Here is a 24,928-nt window from a genome sequence, read left to right on the forward strand (position 1 = left end):
TGAATGTGCATTTTTGTGGAGTGTAGGACCTTCCTCAACACATAACTCTGATGTCATTGCCCATTAACTTCAGAACCCTGAATACTAAAATTGAAATAGTAATTTAGCTTTTATTGATCTAGGAACCTGGACACAGTCTAGCAACCAAAAATTCATAGTGCAACCCCAAGCTATTTGTGACCCTTCTTCAAAAGATTCCAATCTCGTGCTGACAAACATAGAGGAGCTAAACACAAACAACCCTATAATGCTGTTCTATGAAGAATGGTAGACATGTTCTATATTTTTGACCATAACTCACAGAGCAGAAACACTTTGACTGCTCAGTAAAAAAAAAAACTGAGAAACAACGTAAGACTCAATGAAACTGCTTACATTCTCAGAATAGGGTCAGCAGTGAGCATGGAAGAACGTTTTTGGAGATGGGGCAAGTAATCTCAAGGTGTTCTAAACATTTGCAACCCACTAAAGATTGAACCAGGGATAAAAGCACATTCCAAGGCACATAGATCATTTTATAATTTTGACAAGGGGGAAAAACCAAAACCCATCCCACAGTATGTCAAACGCAACACAAAGATGGCGAGGTAGAACTAAATGGAGAATAAATAAAGCTTCCAGTTTTCCGTATGAATCGATTTTTACAGATAAATTCAGGCAGACAACCACCCAGTTACCTGCTGTATTTATTTATAAAAATGGATAAAAAATAAAAAAGTGCTTCTCAGTGATGTTAGTCAATACTGCCAAGTCAACAGCTGTCCAGATAGGCGAGTTATAATTTTTTTTTTAATTAACAGCTTCAGGTTAGAAAGTATGTGAGCTACAATACCCATGTTTTCATATAAGTGTATTAATTTATCATGTAGGGGTTCGGTTCAGGATCAAAATCCATCAGGCATTCAATTATGAACTTATATTTATCAGTTTAATAGATGCATCAAAATACTAGCTGCATCTTCACTTTTTCGCTAAACCCAAAATAAATATGGATAAACACAGTTAAATAAGTCAAAAAAGAAATATGGATAAATACAGACAGAAATGCCAAAAAACCAAATAGCATAAAACCGGGAACCCTATGTATAAGCTGCTTTTTAAGCCTGACAGGCATTTAGAAAAACATTACACATGGAGAAGACATAACCTGACTGTGAGGTGCAATGTCATCTCTTCTGCCAGAATACAAAATACTATTGTGCAACAGTTCATTTGGCATGCAATCTGTGTATGGAAGGAAGTTTGGGCGTACGCATAACAAACGGTTTGCATGTTACCTTTTTGGAAAGATTGTTCTATTGTACACTATGATGATGTGTAATTCTGATGGTGCAGATGAAAGCAAAGACAACACAACACAATGATAGCATTTCAACGATTGGTTGCTCTAATAAGTTGCATCAAATTTAAGGTGAATCTACAGTTCTGTTTAACCACTGGCTGGAGCTTAAGACATCAATATGAATATTTTCATTTCAAGTCTTGTGATCTATCTCTCACCAGCTCTGCACATCTTCCTGCTAATTTCATGTTTTCATCCCTAGTTGATATTATATTATCATTTTCTGCCTAAAAACATATCATAATTTAGATGTTTGTATCATAAAGATAATAAGGTAACTAAAAGAGACACTGTAAAGTTTTAAAATGGCGGTAAGTACATAGAGCTATGTTTTGTGAAATATTATGATGCACAATCGTTAACTTGTGCATGACATTCAACCTACATCAGAACAGGCGCTGTTTCTAGACTGAAAATATTTACATTGCAATATTAGCCCCTTCGCTGCTAGGCCTTTCCCCCCCCCCCCTGTGCTAAGCCTTTTTTTTGGGCTATTTGGGGTACTGCGCGCTTAGGCCCCTGTAACCTTTTGACCACATAAGGTATCCACGCCAAATTTGCGTCCTTTTCTTCTAACATCATGGGGATTGTAAAGGTACCCAGGGTTTGTGGATTCCCTTTGAGGGTTCCCAGAAATTAGCCAAAATACAGCTACATTTTGTTTTTTGGGGGAAAAATGGGAAAAAAGCGCTGCAGATGAAAGCGTCTGGGTTTTTCCCTGCAAATGTTATCAAACAAGGATATGTGGGGCTGAAATCACCATTTCCCCAGCTTTTAGGGAATGACAGACTTTTGTCAGAAAACCAACATTTTTTACACAGTTTTGGCATTTGTCTGGGACATAGCCTATTTTTGCTATTTTTTGTGCTTTCAACCTCCTTCCAGTTAATGGCAGAAATGGGTATGAAAGCAATAATGGATCCTGGAAAGCTATACATTTTAGAAAAGTAGACAAAATTCTGTGTTCAGCAAAGGGTCAATTGTGTAGATTCATCAAGGTTTCTTTATAGAAACTAACAGTTAAATATAGGAAAAATTGAAAATTAGTTGAAAAAAAACAGCCTTTTGTGTCAACGTTTTCACTTGTAACTTCTTTTAATTATGACAGCTCTTTGAAAGCAATATACCGTTACATCCGCTGGACCTTTCTGGTTGTGGGGGATATATAGGACTTGTAGGTTCTCCAAGAACCCGTCGAACCCAGAGTCAAAAACTGAGCAGCAATTTGCAATGGCTTTTTATTATGTACCGGGTATATATCAATGATTGTGGGAAAATGTATACATGGATAAATCGGTATGAAAGACACCTATGTATTTCTGAAATGGGAACAAATTATAGAGTTTAGAAACAGTAGATATTTGCACATTTTCAAAATTGGGAATACTCATACTAGCACGAGAATTATCGGTCATTTTTCAAAATGACTTATTTACACAAGGTCTTTCATTTGGAAGGCAGAAATGCATCGAATGTCAGTAGGTAATAACAGGTGTTTTACAAATCTGAATTACCCTAAGTCTCCCCATAAAAATGGTACCTCACTTGTGTGGGTCGGCCTAGTGACCGCGACAGGAAACGGCGCAAAACGCAACGTGGTCACACCTCAATTTCGCAGTGAAAAATGACCCTTTTTTGGCAAAGTGCCTAGCTGTGGTTTTTGAACCCTAGCTCTGCTGACACCTAGGGGAACCTAGCAAACCTATTTATTTTTGAAAACTAGACACTCAGGGGAATCCAGGATGGGGTGACTTGACTGCCTCCCACCAGGTTCTGTTACCCAGAATCCCTTGTAAACCTAAAAAATTGGCAAAAAAAAACACATTTTCCCCACATTTCTGTGGTGGAAAGTTATGGAATCTGCATGGATCCACAAATTTCCACCCATCCCACGTTCCCCAAAGTCTTCCGGGAAAAATGGTACCTCACTTGTGTGGGTCGGCCTAGTGCCCGCGACAGGAAATGGCGCTAAACGCAATGTGGACACACCTCAGTTTCACAGTAAAAAATGACCCTTTTTTGGCGAAGTGCCTAGCTGTAGTTTTTGAACCATAGCTCTGCCGGCACCTAGGGAAACCTATCAAACCTATACATTTCTGAAAACTAGACACCCAGGGGATTCCAGGGAGGTATGGCTTGCGTGGATCTCCCAGCGTTTCCTTACCCAGAATCCCCTGCAAACCTCAATTTTAGCTGAAAATAATCACTTTTTCACACATTTTTGTGTGGGAAAGTTGTGGCATCACCGGGCTGACACAAACCTACCACCCAGCGTTCCCCCGGGTCTCCCGATAAAAACGGTGCCTCATATGTGTGGGAGGCACAAGTACCCGCGACAGGCAAGGGCCCAAAACGTAGTGAGGCGACATCAAAATTGCCTATCACAAAACGACCTGGTTTTGCAAAGGGGGTACCCTGGGTTTTTGGCTCATAGGCCACCTAGGGAAACCTACCAAACCCACACATTTCTGAAAACTAGACACCCGGAGTATTCCAGGGAGATATGACTTGCATGGATCCCCCAACGTTTCCTTACCCAGAATCCACTGCAAACCTTCATTTTAGCTGAAAAAAAAATCACTTTTTTCACACATTTCTGTGTGGGAAAGTTGTGGCATCACCGGGCTGACACAAATTTCCTACCACCCAGCGTTCCTCCGGGTCTCCCGATAAAAACGGTGCCTCACACGTGTGGGAAGCACAAGTACCCGCGACAGGCAAGGGCACAAAATGTAGTGAGGGACATCAAAATTATGTCACCTCAATACGTTTTGGGCCCTTGCCTGTCGCGGGTACTTGGGCCTGCCACACGAGTGAGGCACCGTTTTTATCGGGAGACCTGGGGGAACGCTGGGTGGTAGGAAATTTGTGTCAGGCCGGTGATGCCACAACTTTCCCACACAAAAATGTGTGAAAAAAGTGATTTTTTCAGCTAAAATTGAGGTTTGCAAGGGATTCTGGGTAAGAAAACATTGGGGGATCCACGTAAGCCACACCTCTCTGGAATCCCTCAGGTGTCTAGTTTACATAAATGTGTGGGTTTGATGGGTTTCCCAAGCTGTTCGCAGAGCACAGGGCCAAAAACCCAGGTGACCCCCCTTGTAAAACCAGGTTGTTTTGTGATAGGCAATTTTGATGTCGCCTCACAAAATCCCTGACGTCAAGTGGGCTTTCTGCCCTCCCCCGGGAGCAGTTTGGGGGCTACTGTCCCCATCTGCCCCCCGGGGGGGGGGGGGCAGAAAGGCTGTAATGGTGGCGGGAGAGTGGGGGGCATTGGCATGCCCATTTTGGGCAGACCCACCCTAAAACAAATTGTGCAAAATAAAATCCCTGGCATTTAGTGCATTTTATGCTCCCCGGGGGGGCAGATTGGGGCTACTGCCCCATCTGCCCTGCAGGGGGGGCAGAAAGGCTGCAATGGTGGAGTGGGGTGGGGGATTGGCATACCCGTTTCAGGCAGCCACCACCCTAAATAAAATTGCATTAAAAAAATCCCTGGCGGCAAGTGGGCTTTCCGCCCCCCCGAAGGGACAGATTAGGGATCAATGCACCATCTGCCCCCCAGAGTGGGTAGAAAGACTAATAATTGCCAGGGGTGGGGGCAGGGGCATGCCCGTTTTGGGCAGCCCCCACCCTTATTTTTACTTTCTAAAAAAATCCCTGGTGTCTAGTGGGCTTTTTGCCCCCCCCACCCGGGCAGATTAGGGGTCAATGCCTCATCTGCCCCGGAGCAGAAAGGCTGTAATGGTGGCGGGTGGGCAGGGGCATTGGCGTGCCCGTTTCGGGCAGCCCCCACCCTAAAACAAACTTCAAAACAACAAATCCCTGGTGTTTAGTGGGCTTTCTGCACCCCGAAGGGGCAGATTAGGGGCCAATGCCCCATCTGCCCCCCAGGGGAGGCAGAAAGACAATAATAGCGGGGGGTGGGGGCATGGGCATGCCAGTTTTGGGCAGCCCCCACCCTTATTTTTAATTTCTAAAAAGAATCCCTGGTGTCTAGTGGGCTTTCTGGCCCCCCAGGGGGGATAAAAAGACTAAATTGTGCCAAAATAAATTGGGGGGAGCAAAGCCCTTGCCCAAGGGGCCGCTCCCCCTTCCCTGGTGTCTAGTGGGTGAATCCCTGCTTGGGGATCGCCCTCCTGTGGCGATCCCCAAGCAGGGATCCACTGGGGCGGGGTACCATTGGAAAGGGGAGATTCTCCCTTTTCCAACGATACCTTGCCTGTCTTTCTTCGTGCTCAGGGAGCTGTGATAGCCCGCTGAACATGTAGAAAGGGAAAGGCTCATTTCAGTTTCGGTTTCACTGAAATGACGTCAGCGCGACGTGCGCGCCGATCGTCATTTCAGGGAAACCAGGGAGGGGGGGCCTCGGGAGCTGGGGAAGCTCTTCCCCAGCTCCCGAGGCTCTTTTGGCATAAAGGAAATCAGAGGGATTTCCCGGGCGATGTTTCATGACGAGCTGGACTCGTCATGAGCACACGACCACTGTGTGCCATGAAGAGTCCAGCTCGTCATGAGCATGCAAGGGGTTAATACACATCAGTATCATAACAGTGCAATAATTACTGCTGTATTAAAACTGGAAGATTGTCATATGTGATCATGGAGACGTGTGACAGAGTATTGCAGTGTTCGATTGCATCCATTGATGCACAGAAGGCATTTAAAATGAGTGTTTGGCATTTTACTGACATTAAGAACATTGAATAACTTAAAGAAAACAAGGAGAGGCTTAACTTAGTGAAATAGATCACGATGGAACACTTGGTCCCCTGTCAAATCTTTAGACATTGCTGTGTCGAGGCAGGAATGATTCTTACATGTATGGTGACTCTTCCATGTCACCACTCTACACCAAACGCAGAAACTTCCATTTGGTTTGAAGGTTTTTTACCATGCAAGGTACTCTAGCCCAATGCAGGATCGCTCAGCAGTCTGAAGGGAATCAAGGTGGGCGAAATCTATTTATATAGGAGCCAGGCTATCAATTTGAGTAATCCCGAATTGTGATGAAAAATCTGCCCTTCCTCTTTGGAAAGACGATCTTGACAATTGCCTAGGCTTCTGCTAGACGGAGATCTGTGAAACAAAACTAGTGATGACATTCCAGTGCATGCAGAATCATTCTGCAGGAATCACTCTTAATTTTGGTGACCCACGGAATCAGGAGAAACAGTGGAAAGGCATAAGAAAAGGTCTTTGACCAATACATCAAAAGCACCTTTCTCCTTGTGTCCCCTTGAGTCCGGGTGACACACATCCACCCATGAACTGCTCACTCCTGATGAATGCTCAGCTAGTAGCTAGATGCTGTGGTTGACGGCCTAATTCCAAGGATGCGGAGACTGTTTTTTGACAGAGCTAGGGTACTTGGTATACCCCTGTTCATTTATATAGAACTTAGTCAATGTATTGCCGGTTCTGATCAGTACCGAAGAGATGCTCAACCTCTGAAGAAAGGATTGAAAGCCTTGTCTGACAACCTTTAGCTCCAGAATATTTCTGTGTAGCCGTCTCTCCTTCTCAGACCAATGACCGTTGGGTTCAAGATCTTGTAGGTAAGCTCCTCAACCATCTAACTACAAGTTGGTAGTACTCCAAAAATGAGCTGGCTGTGACTGAAAGGGCAAGTCCTCCTAAATGTTAAATGGTAATCGCGACAATTCCAGGGTAGCTTTCATCCTGGCTGTGATCCAAATTTGATACTTGAAAGACCTAAACAATGGAAGCCATTGGCCCTCTAGTTCATACAAGGGGCGCATTTTTAGTTTGCAATAAAATCAGCAGGATGTAAGTTCACATCATTCCCAAAAGAGATTTGAATATTCGAACAGTTGTTGTAGTTAGATTTGGTATTCAAGACACCAAGGACTGTAACTTTAGAATAGTTTCCTGTGATTGAGCGAACCTTCTAATTTCACTAGTTAAATACAATGTATTAACAAAATGCAATTTATGAATGTATTTCACTCAGGTTTGGGGACTTGCTCCAACAGCCCCTTGCTTATTGTGGGAAGAATCTCTTCTTACAATAGTGGCAGATGTTGATGGAACATTTTCCTGGATGGGGTAGGTTAGGATTTTTGCAGGAATTCGATTGTCCATAATGGATTAGCTTAAAATTTTGCCTGTTTGAGGTGCTTACTGCCCAGTAGGGATAGAAAGTTACGATTCTTCCACCCACTGAGCAAGATAGAAGAAATAAAACATTAGAAGTAGCTAGGGCCTGGAGGCTGTCAGTGTTTGTGTGCTTAGTCTTGTTTGGACTGAATTCTTTCTTTCTTAAAGGACTGTTTTCTGACATAGGTCATGTAGATGCTGTTGAAGTGGATAGTATGACTGCCAAAAAGAAGGCATCTGCTGAAGTGGCACTGAATATGAATTTTTGTGGCTGGAAGGCTCCTCGAAAAAATGGCATACGTCACCCTTTTGTATCGTGCAAGGGCATGTGCCTTCTGTACTGCTGGATCCTAAGTAAATTGCAGCGCCAATTTGTAAGATTTTGTGAAAATTATGATCAAATAAATGTTCAGCAGCAAGCTGCATGTCAAGTATGTAATGTTGTACTTCAGGGCAAAACTGAGTAGAATGCAGTCAGCCCCGGCATCTTAGGACTGCTGCAACCGCCATTTGCCTGAAGCCTGTGTTTGGGTATATACATAGCCCTATAGGTTACAGCTGCTGCTACCCTCTCACCCTCTTTCAGTGTAGCTTTAGCTTTCTGATTCTTATGCACTGCTAGAAGGTCTAGGTAATGTGCCATGTTTGCACCCATCTGCTATCATATCTGCTTACATTGGTAAGAGCACTAGCCACTTTGATGAATGTTTCAGCAAGTGTATGCACTCTCTTGCCAAATTTGTCCATTTTACCGCCTTCTCAGTTAGGAGGGGCTATGCAGGGAGAAGGTGGTTTCTGAGAGCATGGCTGTGTCATCTGCATGATCACAGAATCTGCACACCAATGGCCTATGAGGCATGCAATAGTAATACCTTCCAGACTGTTGTTCATTGAGCGGTATATCTCTCTATATATATACATTAATCATCATCCTCCTGGCATTTGGGAAGAATCAGTACCCAGGAGCAGCCAAGACAATTTATGATCCTGAACAGAGCTCTGAACAGGGCCTCGAACCACACAATGTGTGACTGAAAATCTGAAGAATGGTGGCTTCTGAGAAAGTGGAGATCAGTGTTCTCTTACCTCGTTGACTGAACTTTGGGTTATTTCTAACTATGTGAAGGGGTTACTTAAAGGAACGTGTTTCAATGTGCTCTAAGGAAATTTGAACATACTGTTATTGTTTTGTTACCATGAGATTCCCAGCTTGATGAAGGTGAAAGATTAATGCATGTGAATCTGTGAACGTTCCAAAGCTGGAGATTGTATAACTGTAAGTGGGTGATTAATGGATGGATATTCTGTTATCTGTGATTGGCAAATTGATTATGGTGAACTGTTGTTGTTAAATTGTACTAGGGTTAAAAATTAGGTTTTCTAATTTATTGGTTCGCAGTGGTCACAAATGGCTACACAATAGTTTATTTCATTATGTAAGGAAAAATAAAGACTAGAGTTTAGCAATTTTAAAACAAATCGGTTGCACTTAGGGCCAATATAGTAAACTCATCAATTGTGCAATGATGAGAGATCATGTTTGATTTAATCACTTAGTTTAACAATTTCTTCTATTGCCGTTGACATATTCTAGTGCTTTGGATTTTCACCATGGCCAACTTTATTATTGACCTTGATCAGGTAACTTACATTAACCTGTTCGAGTCAGCATGTGCAGCATACAAGCCTTGTTGAAACCGTTCCTCTAAGACAGACCATTTTGTTGCACAATAATCCTAAAAGACAACATGCGGAATGTCAGTAAAGCTGCACCTGCAAATTGATTCTACTTGATATAGAGCAAAACTATGCGGGTCTAAAAGCTCTGTTTGGTGAAGAATGAAACTATCCATTGTTCACCACCATCAATGGGCATGTATTCAACATCATTCTTCAGTAAGACACATATTCATTCAAACTACAAAAAACAAGTTAAGCACAATACTGGCGTTACAACTCTAAAAATGTGGGTACAGAAAACATTAGTAGCTCTATTTCAAAATAACATAACTTATCAAATGAGCAGTGTTTTGAGTTCAATCAGGGATAATGATGGTCTTTGCTGTTTAATTGGTAATGAGTATCTTATGCCATTTGAAAAACAACGTTTCCATTTTAAAAAGCAGTAAATCCTAAAGCTGTAGAGCAATTCAGAATGGCAAAACTAACTCTTATATTTTCTTAAAATGTTAACTCCTCCTCATTGAAATTCCCACTGAATAAATAAACATTACTTTTTGACAATCAACCACAAGTAGAAAGAAAGAAAAAAAAACACCAAAAATCAAATTGAATAACTAAACAGGAACCTAGAATATGCATGGAAATAAAAAAAAATGACCCTTGCACTTGTATGTCAATAGATGTTACATTTTTCAATTTTATGAGGTCATTGTGAATGGCACTAGAGTACTAATGACCAGGTAGAACTGCTTGCTAACCACATTCATGAGTGCAACTAAAAAGTGATTTGAAGGGTAGAACCTTTGATGAAATTACCAGCAAACAAACATGTACAAAATTCAAAACCTTAGATGAGTAGGCTAGAAATCTTGCAATAGCCATTGTGTAATGGCCGGCCTTATGATATTTACACAAGTTAACAAGGCAACTAAAACTATACCCTTCAGCAATAAATTAGAAAGCATAGCTTTTTCAACTGATTCACTGCCCAAAGATTTAACTAAATCAATCTTCAAATATGGTAAGGTTAAAGATTCCCAGAACCTCTTGTTAGATAATCAGTAAAGAGATGAAAACTAGAAAGGATCGGATTTGAAGATCTGTCCTTGAACCAGTTATGTACCTTCCAGTACCGCATGTTTCTTATAAATGTCTGCCATTTATACTATGCTGCAGTCCTAAAAACCTTTTAGAGTAAGTAGTTTACAATAAACAAAATGTTACATATCCAACCATACTTAAAAACAAGACAAACAAAAAACAATTTGCACCAAGGTTTCATATGTTATATCAATTACGAACATCCCCAATGCAAGGGCCACAATAAAATATTCCATATGTGTGAAAATGCAGTCTTCAGGAATACTAAATGAAGAATATAAATGAAGACTGCATGCAGACACTACCAAGGGGGACTCAAGCATCAAATGCATAGATTATTCTTTACTTCTTAAAGAGGGTATCAAATAATTTCAAATACTCACTTTTGCAGCCTTAGTAAATTTGGCTGCATTGTAATCACCTCCCATGCGCAATACATCTTCAGTACAATAAAAGAACTCTGAGAAACCATAGAACTCGCTGTTCTCATACAGCACTGGGGGCTGGTAGACTCCATTTAATGATGTTTGTGTATCAGTGGTCCTGTTCATGAATGGCTGAATAACCTCCCTACAGTGGCTGAAGTCTCCAGTACCCCGTAGGTACATGGTCTCCCCACTGAGCCTGATTTTATTTTCTGCATCCAAGGGCAGGCATGGGTCTAGGTAGGGGATATCAAAAGACAAGCCAACTTGCTTCGCCAGCAATCTGCATGGAAAGAAGGACAGTAAAAATTACTTCTCCAAAACAAACACTAACATAGCCTTGGGATGAAACGTGTCAATACTATCCTTTGTCAGAATTTACTCCTAGTCTATCAAGCTATTAGAAGAGGTTCTCTGCATTGTAAAAAATCCCAAAAAACAGTTTTAGAGGTCTGGGTAGATATTCTTTATAGAGTAGTATGAGAAAACACTGTCTTTATAAACAGTCCAGAAAATTGATGTGACTATGTGATACAAGAACCACAACAACTACTGCCTCATTAGAGAAGATTAAAGTTATTCTCACTAGCAATCATTAGAACTAACTTAACAAAAGTGCTGGAACTTAAAAAATATTTTGTATTTGTTGGTGGTTGAATAACTAATAGAATAAGTATGTCACCATTTAAAGCTCCCCGCCAATACAAATACTAGCAATAATTTCAGAACTGGAGTTGGGAAGCCAAAATTATGTTTTAATTGCACACAAAAATAAGTATGCTCACTTTGTGAAATCACACAATATATTGCTTAATACAGGGGATCTTTGGGTGATATGTAGGAAAGAGAAAATTTTCAGAAGCTTGTTTACCTGCGTCCAGTCAAGCTTTTTCATGATAGAACTGTGTTTACAATAGCATACACCATATCAGTGATCTCTTTTATTTAAGTATGTACTGACACACACACATTGAACTTCTTCAAACCCACTTTGTGACTTTGCAGGTTTAGACTATATAGCAGTAACAGTGGAGTTGGAGCATTTCTTTCTATACCACCGGAGAAAGAACATTTTAAACAGCATACACCATGGTTGCAATAAATTGGCAAGTTTTTTTGCGTTTTTTAGCGTTGCTACTGTTTGGTTACCACTTATATCACTGTCAGATATTATTATATTATATTTTTAAGATAGCCAGGCTCCCACAACCAAGTCAGCCTTCCCCAGAGACCACCGAGGTACCACCCCTTCCACTGGAAGAACCATGGGCTGATCACAAATTGCTTCATATACAATACCAAAGAAGTTGTTCCAGGGGAATAGCCATGGCTATTTATCCACTAACACCTGAACGTTATCCGTATCCCCAGTAGGTGTGGTATTGCGCTATGTGTTGTGAGTAAAGTACTTATTTTTCCAAAACTAAACGATGACTGGACATCAAGTTATTGATTTCTAATGGTTGAATTATTGTGCACTGAGTTTTGACCTCATACGACCTGCCAGAGTAATTTTTCTGCTGCTCTACTGCATCCCCAGAGGGTAAGTGCTAAATGGAACTACTTGGTGCTTAGTTTAGGATTCAGTGGTAAAAACACCAGTGGTAAAAGTCTTTGATCAGCACAATTTGAGTCCAGTAACCTCGGCCTGCACCTGGACCCTTGAAAAAGTCCCCCCAGTCATTTATGAGCATTTGTATACAAATTTACAGAGAGAAGGGGCCCATAAAGGAGTAATCAGAGTTTATGTGACCTGCTTACCAAAACAATCTTCCCCAGGTGGACACCATTAAATCCTGGCCTTCAAATCTTATTACCAGAACAATAGCTGAATCAGTCAATAAATGTAGCACAGTTGTCTAGGTGTTCTCTTCATTATTATGTGACTGAACATTCCTATCAATTGACTTGGTTCTTCATGCTCACACATTTTGTGGTTCACTTAAATCCTTTTCACTTATGGAGCACCAAGGTGAGCGACTTTCTAAAACTGGTCTGACTGGAGTGTGTACACCGGTGAAATTCCTTTGCTGACTTTTAGTAGATTCTTTCTTATTTTGCCGTCTAAAAATTACTAACCACTGAAAAAATACAAACTCACAAAATCAATCACCAACTATATTATGCGCTTGCCCAAGTTGAGTCCCACAGCGTGACTTAGATAAGCAACAAAGATAAAGTTGTACTCTACCGGTTTCTCTGCATTGTGTTGGTAAAAATGTATTCTTCATATCTTTGTCTAGCAGCATTGCCGCCGAAGCCCAAGAAAGTAGCCACATAAACCCGATAGACATGCTCTGTCTGATGGGCATCACAGCCTAGGTTAAACTCAGCAAGCAGATTTTTTGCCACTTCTTCCTGTAGTAACCAAAAGATAAGCAGATGTTACAAAACAATGTAACAGGCACACTCCATTCCTTCATAACACTCAATACTTATCGACCAAATATGCCTGTAATTTATATTTATAACACCTTTCTGGAGTGCATTAATAAAATCTGCATGTGCAACATGTCCATCCTCCACCTAAGACTATTATTATTAACTACAGGCTTGTGCATTCAATAGGCTGTGTTCTGTAACTTTAGGAGAGGTTAAAATGTTCCTAAGAAAATTAAAGGAAGGACCATATTACTAAGCATGGTCCTTAGATCAAAAAGCACTTTTTACCACGAAATCTGTATCAGCTAGCAAAATGTTTTCCATTTGTCTGTGCATTGTTATTCAGACAGCTTCCTGCCATGGCTCACAGTACAGTAATAACTAACACAGTACTGGGAGGGAACTGGACATGTAGCAGTGAAAATATGTGACAAAAACAAATGTCACACAATGCTTTTAGGCCATACATGCCAAAATATTTTAATTCAGTAGTTATTTTCTAAGTGAATATAATGCGATGTTATGTTTGTAGCTTTAGGAAATGACTATCTTTCGAAAAAAATAAAGTGATTGGGTTCAATTGCAGACAACTGAAATAAAGGAGGCATAATTGCAAAAGGGATTGTGACTATTAAATTATCACATTACTTCTCCTTATGCAAAAAGTGATCTCAAGTGAATGAAAAGTGTTTGAATCTTTGGCACTCTTAGTTGTCATATGATGAAATGACACCTGAGCTGCTTCTGGGTGCAGACGCTTTTCTGGTAAGTGATTTAGAATTTCTGAAAGGTCTTCAGTACACAACAGGCATAGAGAATGGCGTTTTGTGATTGTCAAGTGTTTCATTAATCTTGCTTGGGGCTAAATCTGCCCATGAGACTGATTCTTAATATTGCAAACTGGTTTTAATAATACTCAAAGTTTTAATGCACCAATTTGCTTATGAGTATGACTTTTATCTTTGCATTTGTGTAATATGTTGCTGCAGTCTTTGGGCCAAACAAATATTGAAATTTTCCAACAATGTGAAGGTCATTTTCTAGAGCCAGACAGTAACATCTAAAGAAGCTATGGGTGCAATACTAAATCAACTGGTCTATATTACCCTTATGGTATATATGTCACAGTAGTTCAAGGGCACAAAGGACACATAACTATCGCAACTGTTCATTAATCCAATATTTCTCATCACTTCTTGACGTGCAAGGTCACAACTGAATACTTTAATATATATATATATATATGAACAGCTGTAGATTACTGGCCTTTCATGTTCAAGATACCAGATTGAATTATCTATGATGCCCAAAGTTGCTGACCAAATATGACCATTATGGCTTCAAGTAAGAACACAAATAGTACCATAGATTAATGGTTTCAACAGAGAAAGGTTAACTGCATGCATAGCAAGAAAGACGCAGGTGCACAAAACCAAATCATATCTCTTTATAGAAGAAGATATAGGAATCTTAAGACAACTATGGCTATGTGATAAACGGCAAAGTAAAGTGGGCTTTAATGGGATGAAATCTGTATATGTGCTGACAGGAGCAACAGCTGACATTCTTGAAAGTTATACTTTATACTTTGTGTTACTGTCGTCTGTGGAGATCCTGAAAGTGGATGAATAAAGCCCTAATGCTTTAAAATAAACATGTTTATACGTGTATGCACCATTATTTGAAATTGGACATTTTGATTTTTATAAAGTCAAGGTGTAGGACAGCTGGTTAGATCAACATTGCAATTCACAAAGCATGTAGTGCAGACTTGCCTGTCAGCCAAAAAAGTGCCTAATGAGCCAATGAGCTCTTGTGTTAAGTAAAAAGGTGCAAAGCTGTGTTCACTTAATTAGTACATGGAAAAGATGTTGCACACTTTCCTAACAACAGTCCTTACTAGCTCACATTTTAAACAAAACAAAATGTTGTTCACAATTCGTCCAGGAATCCCTCAGAGAATACCAGATAGACACACCTACATGTCATTGCACACTTGCCTACAAAAGGGTCACTTACTGACCAGCACTTGGTGTAATTCAACAAGGGGGCATATGTCAAGCTGTATTCTTACAAAGGGCATTTGTTTGCTCACTTTACACTGGCATAATGGAGAGCACAATATTGTAGCTGAGGGTAATTCTGCCTATTCATGCAACAAGAGTATGCATCTAAACCTCTGGATAACGAATGATGACAAAGCACTGATGCAGGTGTTTCTGAATGGGATGTCATGAGAAAATGGGTCTAGCTGTCATTATTATGCATTGTGCTGCTTGCCTCTGTAACCCAATTAAGGGCCTCTTCAAATATCCTGAAATGTGCTCATCAAAATTAACCCTATCCACGTTCTATGTTGTTTGCGTTCATGCTCTGATACGGTTATCGTTTACTCAAAGGCATAACAGGAGTTGGGGCTGGAGGTTCTGATCCCAGCACGTGAACTTCCATCTTTGTACAAACTTACACATTTTGGGAAACGTTCTCCAATGAAGGCTGGAATACATTGGAGGTACGGGTTTTAGAATTTAAAGTTTTGACCGTTACCAGTTAGCTTGAAGAACAGTTAGGAATCATCCAGCTATTAATGATTGCTTTTGGGAATGTGGATTAGATCCATACTATAATAAATATATACTATTCAATTGGGGGGTTTGATGGCTTACAAAAAATGAGTCTAGCTCTCTGTTTTGGGTTTGGCCAACAGGGTATTACCTACATCATTTTAGAGCTTAGTAGAATAGGCCTCTGACAGATCGGAGATGAACAACAGAAAGAAGAGATCAACTCTGCCTTGAGACCAACCTGAAATCTGTGGGGGATTTCCATCAGAAACCAAAAAGTGAAAGGCTCCTTAATTGTGTCACTATTTACATTTATTTTTTTATACAGCTAGAGACATGACAGATGGAAAGAAATTTAGCGTGTATCATATTAATTTAAAGAAGTATATGGAATTGAAGATTGTAAGCACCAAGAAAGCACTAATTACAAAAGGAAAAAATAAAATTGCTTAGCTGCCAAGACTCCTTTTCAGGTCTTCTTTCACCAATGTATGAGAAATGGAGGGCCCCAGTAAGGACAACAATGATGCTCAGGAATGAAAAACAAAAAAGGATGGTTATGGGTTAAACAAAAACAAGAAGAAGGAAAGTGGTGCAGATAATAACCTGGTGTGAAGATGTAAAGCTTACAGTTTTAGGAACTTCGTATGCTATCTGAGTGGACACTCCACCCATATCGAGTATCCCTGCCGTTCTTTTACGAAGGATGGTTTCCTTGTTGTCACTGCCTGGGATATGAACCTCCACTACAGCGTCATCATCTGTAAAACACAAGGAAACTTTCAAGACTCAAAAAAACAGACAGAATTAACATGAGCATAAGATTCCGGTTGAAAATAGTAAACTGTAAGGCATTCAAATGACCATAATATTTTCGCAGTACAAGTTCAGCATGCTCTGGGTTTTTAACACTCACACACAGAAATGGTCTGCCATCATGCTTGCATAAAACAGGCATTTTTGAAAAACATACAGTAGCTAGCCTTGTTAAATAGGGCTGTTTTCCAATAAGGGATCCCGATTTGTGCACAGTCATCACTTTATCCTGCAGAAACTGAACATTTACCCAAATTCAAAACGAGGACACATTTTAAAAACTTGAAAGAAAACATGCTGATAATTCCAGCATACAAGCCGCCAGGAGGGGGAACTAGTATAATTAAACAAGGATTGGCAATGCTAATATGACAAGTTTTTACTTTGTTAAAGTACCTTGTATTTGATGCGCACAGGTGTGTGTGGATTTCAGAATGGGATAGACAGAGAACGTGGGTGAATGTAAATTAGCGGGTTAATAGGCGTGGGAATGGTTAATATGGACAGAGAATGTGAGCAAAAAGGTATGTAGGACAGCCACAAAGGATAAAAATGGAAAAGTAATCAACAGTCTCCACGAAGACTTAAAAGCCCAGACTCTTAACTATCTTCTAACCAGCTAGTGCAGGTTTTCTGGATATTGAATGATGACAGTGTTACAAAGTTTGCATTGCTGTTGAAGAATTGCATTTTTGTCCTCAATCTAGAAGAATCAATACAGCTAGCACATAGAAACTGGGAATCTGAAAGAGACACGTTATAGATAGATTCCTTACCTTAGAATATCCCCAGGCGTCAGACTGGATCCGGAAAGCTTTCGTCAGCAGTACCCCTGCGCGTCGATAGGCGTCGTATTCGCCGAGATGACGTCACTGGAGCTACTTAGACGCGCGCTGACGTCAGTTCTTTCTTTTTACGTGCCAGCAAGCGCAGATCCGGAGAGAGCGGTACCCCGTCATTTGTTGACTAAGTATTTGTTATAATTTGTAAGTAAATTTACCCCTGGTGCATAGGACTGCCCGGTTTCAAGCTTTGCAGAGCCTGTCCGCGCACAATGTCGCCGACGGACCCGCACCGTGTCTCTTCAGGCTGGGGCGTGGCCATGACACCGAGTCGTGCCCCCACTGCCAGCCCATGGCCCTGAAAACTTTGCGGGAGCGGTCCCGAAAGCGGCTGGAGGCCCGGTAGCCGGCCCCACGTCATTCCAGGTCCCGGTCCCGTGGGAGGTCGAGGACCCGGTCGCAGAGCAAGCACCATCATTCAAAGTCTTCGCACTCTGAGTCAGGTAAGGCGAAGCACAAGAAGTCGAAGATGCGTCGCCGCTCTGCATCCTCCCCCCGCGGGACAGGGCTGAGGGGGCAGGTGGTACCGCCACTGCGGCTCCAACGGAGCCTGAGCAGTTACCGCTGGCTTACCCACCTTTGCCTGGTCCATCGGCGACTCCAGCCCAATTGCAATAGTTTGGGTCTGCAATGGCACGTATCTTTGGCCCGTGTGGCCCAGTCGGCACGCCTTTGGGCTCCGCGGACCCACTGTTCCGTGTTTCTAGACGTCGCTGGCTCCGGCCACGACACTGCGATGCCCAGAGGCCTCCATGGCTCCGGCCGTGGGTCCCCATTCTTGCCGGTGGAACCCGTACGGCCCCCGTAACCAGACGTCGCCGATGGCACCGATGCCGGCGGCAGACGCCGGCATCGACTTCTTTTCCGATGTCGACACGGTGCCGGAGGGATGTCTCCTGATGCCGATCCCGACGCCGATCCCGATGGGGAACTTTTATCCTTTTATTCACCCACGTCATCGTCCACTTGAGGAGGAAGGGGAGGACTGGGAGGGGTTTGAAGATCCTCTCGCAGCACAGTGCAAGTCTGTCTCCGACTAGGATGAGGAGGCGGAGGCCGGTGACCCGGATTACACTCCGGCGCCTGGTCCACCATCCCCTTCAGTTACTATGGAGGAGAGTGGTACCTTTTCCACGGTGCTACGTGGGGCGGCCGAGGCTGTTGGCCTCGAGCTCCCTACTGTAGCTGTCAGGACCAACCTACTGAATGAAGTGCTTCGGCCAGCCTCTTCTTCTACAGAACCACTGTTGCCGTTTAATGATGCACCTACTGATGTGCTTCTGGGCACCTGGTGCCGGCCCAACACAGGGGCCCTGGTGGACAAGGGTGTAGGCCGACGCCATCGCCTGGCCCAGGGCGATCCTGCCTTCCTCACCCAGCAACCTACACCTGAGAGTTTGGTGGTTCAGGCCTCGACGTCTCCGAGTGCATTTAATTCTGCTCCACCAGACAAGGAATCCAAGAAGTTGGAGCAGTTTGGCAAAAAGATTTATTCTTCCGCAAGTTCTGGACTGTGGTCTGTGAACACTGCCTGTCTCTTGGGCCGCTATTCCCATTCTGTATGGGATGCGGTTGAACAAGTGCTACCTCAGTGTCCGGAGGCGGCCCGGGTAGTTCTCTCCCAAGCTCTTATGGAGGGGAGAGACGTGGCCAAATTCACTATACGATGTGGTCTTGATACAACAGATTCGCTGGATAGGGTGAACTCCACAACGGTGGCGCTTCATCGTCATGCCTGGTTGAGGATGACTCGTTTTTTGGCAGATGTCCCGAATACTTTGATGGACATGCCCTTCGATGGCACTCGTCTCTCTGGTGATAAGGCGGATTCCACATTGGAGCGTTTCAAGGACTCTCGGGCCACGGACAAGTCCTTAGGCCTTTCGGCCACACGTACTCCTTCCCCTTCCAACTTTCGTTCCTTTCGAAGCTCCGGAAGGGGCGTACAAACACATTCTTTTCAGAGCAAGCCTGCGCAGCAACAGTCCCAGTGCAGCCGCGGAGGTGGGGTTCGAAGAGGCAGGTCACGGGGCCGCCAACACCCCCGCTGCCAGTGCCTCCACACCTTCATAGTCCGGTGTTTCAGTCCCACCAGACGCCAGTGGGGGGTTGGATTCGTCATCAGCTCCACACTGGAGCATCATTACATCAGACAGGTGGGTTTTGGAGATTGTACGACGTGGCTACTCCCTCCCCTTAAAGTCCATCCCCCAGCCATGCCACCGCATGTCGGGAGATCATTTGGCCCTTCTCCAGCAGGACGTTACGGCCCTCTTGGCCAAGGGGGCCATCGAGCGTGTTCCGACACCAGAAGTAGATTGTGATTGTTACTCCCATTACTTCTTGGTTCCAAAGAAGGACAAGGGTCTATGTCCCATCTTAGACCTTCGGAGCGTAAATCGCTTCCTCCGGAAGGAGAAGTTCAAAATGCTCACTCTGACTCAGGTCTTGTCTGCTATCGACCCACAAGACTGGATGGTGGCACTGGATCTGCAGGACGGTTATTTTCATATTCCCGTCCTGCCGGCCCATTGGTGTTACCTGCGATTCATGGTGGGCCAGGAGCATTTTCAGTTCACCATGCTCCCCTTTGGCCTTACCAGCGCCCCTCAGGTGTTCACAAATGGTGGCGGTGGTCGCGGCTCATCTGCGCAGATCAGGGGTTTCAGTCTTCCCCTATCTCGACTTGTTGTTCAAGGCGGGCTCGCCCCACACAGTCATCTCCCACCTCCAGACTACGGCCGACTTCCTGCATTTGCTGGGGTTTTCCATCAACGTGCCGGAGTCGCACCTGATTCCCTCCCAGAAGCTTCTCTTCGTCGAAGCGGTTCTGGACACGAAGCAGTTTCGGGTTTATCCTCCTGAATAGCGAGTCCAGGACATTCGGGCTATGATTCCGATCTTTCAGCCCTTGTCCTAGGGTCCGGTCAAGACGACCTTGAGGCTGCTGGGACTCAAGGCCTCCTGCATCCTGCTGACCAACCATGCCAGGTGGCACATGCGGGCTCTGCAGTGGGACCTGAAGTTACAGTGGGCGCAGCATCAGGGGAATCTGTCCGACTACGTCCAGATCTCGGAGGGCACTGCACAACAATTGCAGTGGTGGCTCACGAATCAGCATTGGGTCAGTGGCAGATCTCTCCCCCTTCCCCAACCGGAGCACACAGTGGTGACAGACAAATCCCTCCTGGGATGGGGCGGCCCATGGGAGAGGCGGAGATCAGAAACCTCTGGTCTCTGGCAGAGTCCCGGCTCCATATCAACTTTCTGGAGCTTCGGGAGATCCTTCTTGCACTGAAGGCATTTCTTCCCTCCGTCAGGGGGAAGGTAGTGCAGGTGTTCACGGACAACACCACCGCCATGTGGTATTGCAACAAACAGGGCAGGGTGGGGTGGGGTGGGGTCGTGGACCCTATGTCAGGAGGCTCTATGCCTCTGGACATGGCTGGAACGTCACAGCATTTCCTTGACGGTTCAACACCTGGCCGGTTCTTTGAACGCCAGGGCGGACGAACTCAGCCGCCGGTGTCTGATGGATCACGAATGGCATCTTCACTCGGAGGTGGCGCAAGGTCTCTTTCAACAGTGGGGAGAGCCTTGGTTAGATCTATTCACCACAGAAGAGAACGTGCAATGTCTGCAGTTCTGCGCGTTGGAATTTCCAAGGCGTCACTCTCTTGCGATGCTTTTCGTCCCGAGTGGAGCTGCGGTCTCTTGTACGCCTTTCCGCCTATAACTCTTCTACCCAGAGTGCTGAAGCAAATCAGGCATGACCGGGCCCAAGTCATCCTTGTGGCTCCGGACTGGGCTCGAAGAGTCTGCTATCCCGAGCTGCTCAGTAGAGCCTGGATCACCTGATCAGACTGCCTCTGCGGGAGGATCTTCTGTCGCAGTAGCAGGGGACGGTTCTCCACCCGAATCTGTCCAGCCTCCACCTACATGTGTGGAGATTGAGCAGTGACAGCTGATTCCATTTGACTTGCCTCCTGAAGTCTGTGATGTCATTCTGGCAGGCAGGCATCCCTCCACTAAATCGGTATACGCCTGCAGGTGGAACAAATATGTGGCATGGTGCACAGCCAAAACTGTGGACCCCTTTCTGTCCCTCTTTCTGAGGTCCTTTTGTTCCTTCTTTCTCTGGCATGGCAGGGCTCTGCTCTGGGCACTATCAAGGGCTACCTTTCGGCCATTTCAGCCTTTCTGAGACTTCCAGATCAGCCTTCTCTTTTCAAGTCCCCTGTTGTACAGAGATTCTTAAAAGGCATTACGCATATGTTCCCTCCTGTTCCTTTCATAATGCCTCAGTGAGACTTGAATCTTGTTTCTACTTATCTCATGTGCGCTCCCTTTGAGCCGCTTCACAATTGTCCCTTACCTCTTTTGACTTTGAAAACTGCCTTCCTGGTGGCTATCACCTCTGCCAGGAGATTGAGTGAGCTTCAGGCTCTTTCTTGTAAGCCTCCTTTTCTGTCGGTTCATCCGGACAAGGTTGTGCTTTGTACTCGTCCTTCCTTCTTGCCAAAGGTTGTTACTGCCTTCCACATCGGGCAGACTATCACCTTGCCCACTTTCTTTCCGCCTCTGCACCCTTCCAGAGAGGAAGAGAGGCACCACCGTCTGGACCCAAAACGTGCGCTCTCCTTTTACCTGAATCGCACAGAAGCATTCCGGGTGGATGACCAGCTCTTTGTTGGCTACGCAGGCACCAAGAAAGGTCGGGCTGTTCACAAGAGGACTATCTCCCGCTGGGTCGTCTTGTGTATCAAGGCCTGTTATTCTATGGCTAAAAAGAAACCTCTGGTGGGGCTGCGTGACCATTCTGCCAGGGCAACAGCAGCTACTACTGCACTGGGATGCGGTGTCCCCTGCAGGACATCTGTCAGGCTGCCACACGGGCTTCGCTGCACACTTTCACAAAGCATTATTGCCTTGACTGGGTACAACAAAACAAAAGGAGTTTGTGTATTGATGAATGAGTGAGCAAAAGTGGTGAAAGGGAGAGAGCAGCACCTTTCCGCTGACATAATGTCACTTCACCTGAAGTAGAGGTAACGTTGCTGTGAAACAATGCTTGAAAATGAAGCAAATACACAAAAAACGGATGAACTACAGACCTAATGTTAACCCTTTCAATGCAGGGGTGTTTTTGCATCTCTGTGGCAAAGCTTTTTTCAAGAACATTGGTATTGAATTATTTAAAAGCGTGTAACCCTTTGGGCTCTTTGTGTACCTATACAAACTATTTTTTTCCCGCACCTTCATGGCTATGAATTGGTGCAAATTCCGCATAAAAATCTCATTGCAGCCTGAAGATACAATGACAAATATGGAGATATTTTGATTCCGTTTTAACAAATCTGCTCTATGTTTTGAGTATTTCTCAAATGGACAAACAAATCAATGGAATGCTAACTAAGGCAATGTTTGCAGTGACGTCTAGAGAATGGTAATACCGCAAAATCAGGGTTTATGATGCACTGTTCAATTGACAGTTATCAAACTTTGGACTATACAGAAAGTAAAAAGAGCTAAACATGACAAAAGATTTATAAAAAAAAAATTCAAAACATGGTTAACCCCTCCAGTCACCAAAATAGAGAGGGAGGCAGAGGTAGAGGCTAGGTTTATCCTCCTGGCAGTTACGTAGTGAGACAAAAATCGAGTATTTCGAAGAAAACCTGCTTTTAGGGAACTAGAAAGGATACAACGAGAGTTTGTTGTAACCCTCTGGTCTCCATCATACAGGAACCTGTACATGACAACACTCAATCCAAATTTGTGCTCCTCTGGGTCTCCTGATAATGGGAGTACGAGATATGTATGGGTTTTCTATGGATATGAGATGTGCGTATGTAATAAACTAGGTGCAGTGCATTTGGGAATTTTATAGAGCAACTGAAAGCAAAATGTTACAGATACCTGTCGTTTGGTCGCAGGTATGGCCCCAGGGCTGTATGGCAACATTATTTTCTTGACAGACTTTTCTCCATAATTTGGCAATTCCCTTCAGTGTTGTTTGCGCTGGAACATAGCCCTGCCAAGACGTGATCCCAAGTTTTGTTTCTCTAGGTCTGCTGAGTGAGATGGTATCCGACATGTGTGGGTTTTCTAAGAGTTCCAGGTGTCCACAGGTGAAAAATTGAAAGTGAAATACCACTTTTAGGGTCACTGTCCTTTGGTCATATCACCCCTGGGCTATATGGAAGAATATCGCAAACATCAATTTTTTAACATGTAAACATCCCTAAGGGTTATATCGCTGGGGATCTCACTCACCCTAATAGGCTATCCTAGACAACATGCCGAACATGACGTTTGTCAAAATTATTTGCTATTTCTTTTCACAAAGCAAAGTAAATTCCTTTAGCTTTCCTCATGCAGGAGGATATCCTTGGCAAGGTTTAATCCACATCAATGTTGCTCCTGGTTTTATGTAGCTGGGGCAAACAGACTTGCAGGTTCTCAAAGGGTTTGAGTAGATATTTACAGACAGACTTCCCCGATTGAAGCACTTGAAGCACTTGATTGCTTCCCTAGACGAGGTCTATGGTATTTGGGTATGAGGTTGGCAGCCACCCACGGAAACTTACCTACCCTAGACATTTCTAAAAGGTAGAGACAGTTGGAAGCAAGTACAATGTTACTTCTATGAATCCCGAAGTAAACAAAAAAGTGATGGGTAGAATGCTTCAATTAATTTCAGCCACTGGTAATTCACTAGGAGGCATGCCAGTCCATCATTATTTTTGCCCACAATGCCGCCTACGATTACTTCCAGCCATATACAAATCAGCCTTGGTCCTGCTCCCAGAGGAACAGTCAAGCCCCATCCTCTCTGAACTGGAACACAAGCAACCCAAGATCGATTTTAGCCTATTTGGCATCTTCAGTCAGATGCAGCTTGGTTTCAGAAGCACAGTGAGCACGAGACGAATATCTGGGCATACCCGTTGCACTTAAGAGTGTCGCAATAAAGTAAACACAAAAGTGATGGGTGGAATGCTTGAACTAATCCCAGCCAATGGTAATTGCTCGGGACGCATCCCAGCCCATCATTATTTTGCCTTCCATGTCACCTAACTGTGCAATAGGACTTCACTGACGAGCCCTAAATAGGTGGAAACAAATCGGAGGTTGCTTGTGTTCCCATGTGCCTGGTCTAGTAGTTCAGGCTGGACTGTTCCTAGTAAAGCAGGAGAAAAATGGTTTGGACAAGGCAAGTGTATGGCTAGAATGGCACAGTAGTCGAAAACAATGGTCTGGAATATGGCCCGAAGGATTGACAGGAATCCAAGCATTCCTTCTAGCACCTTTTTTTTTTTTTTTTTTGCAGGAATCCGAGCCGGTTTGATAACCCAGAATGTCCTCTACTATCGAAGAATAGGGAGTAGAAAGTAATCAGTTTCTACACTTTTTGGCGACAGAAATCTCCCGAACCTCCGGCAAATGGGAAAATTTACACAGGATCAATGTTCCTACAAGTCTCCTCATGCAAATGCTACCCCATTTATATGTGGGTGGGCCTATTTCACGAGGCAGTAAAATGAGAAAACATTCACCTTGTGAAGACCACATTGTTAGTTGACAGTTTGGGCTCGTTCCTGTTCAATACAATATGTCCACCCACATATTTTAGGTACTGTTTTTAAATAG

At 43.7% G+C, this 24,928-nt stretch overlaps 1 protein-coding gene across 3 annotated transcripts in view; it reads right to left on the reverse strand.

Annotated features, from left to right (window-relative positions):
- The window catches only part of ENTPD4 (ectonucleoside triphosphate diphosphohydrolase 4), a 136,292-nt gene that overhangs the window by 29,560 nt on the left and 81,804 nt on the right, over nt 1-24,928 (reverse strand). For 2 of the 3 annotated variants that reach the window (XM_085633251.1, XM_085633249.1), the window contains exons 8-11: nt 16,224-16,378; nt 12,863-13,029; nt 10,630-10,954; nt 9,113-9,198 (exon numbers count right to left, since the gene is read on the reverse strand). In XM_085633251.1, coding sequence (XP_085489377.1) covers nt 9,113-9,198; nt 10,630-10,954; nt 12,863-13,029; nt 16,224-16,378 — 733 coding nt within the window. The remainder of the gene's footprint in view (nt 1-9,112; nt 9,199-10,629; nt 10,955-12,862; nt 13,030-16,223; nt 16,379-24,928) is intronic. The other variant, XM_085633252.1, reaches the window with a different exon arrangement.

Source organism: Triturus cristatus, chromosome 11 (assembly GCF_964204655.1).
Source record: "Triturus cristatus chromosome 11, aTriCri1.1, whole genome shotgun sequence".
In the NCBI taxonomy this organism is placed as follows: domain Eukaryota; kingdom Metazoa; phylum Chordata; class Amphibia; order Caudata; family Salamandridae; genus Triturus; species Triturus cristatus.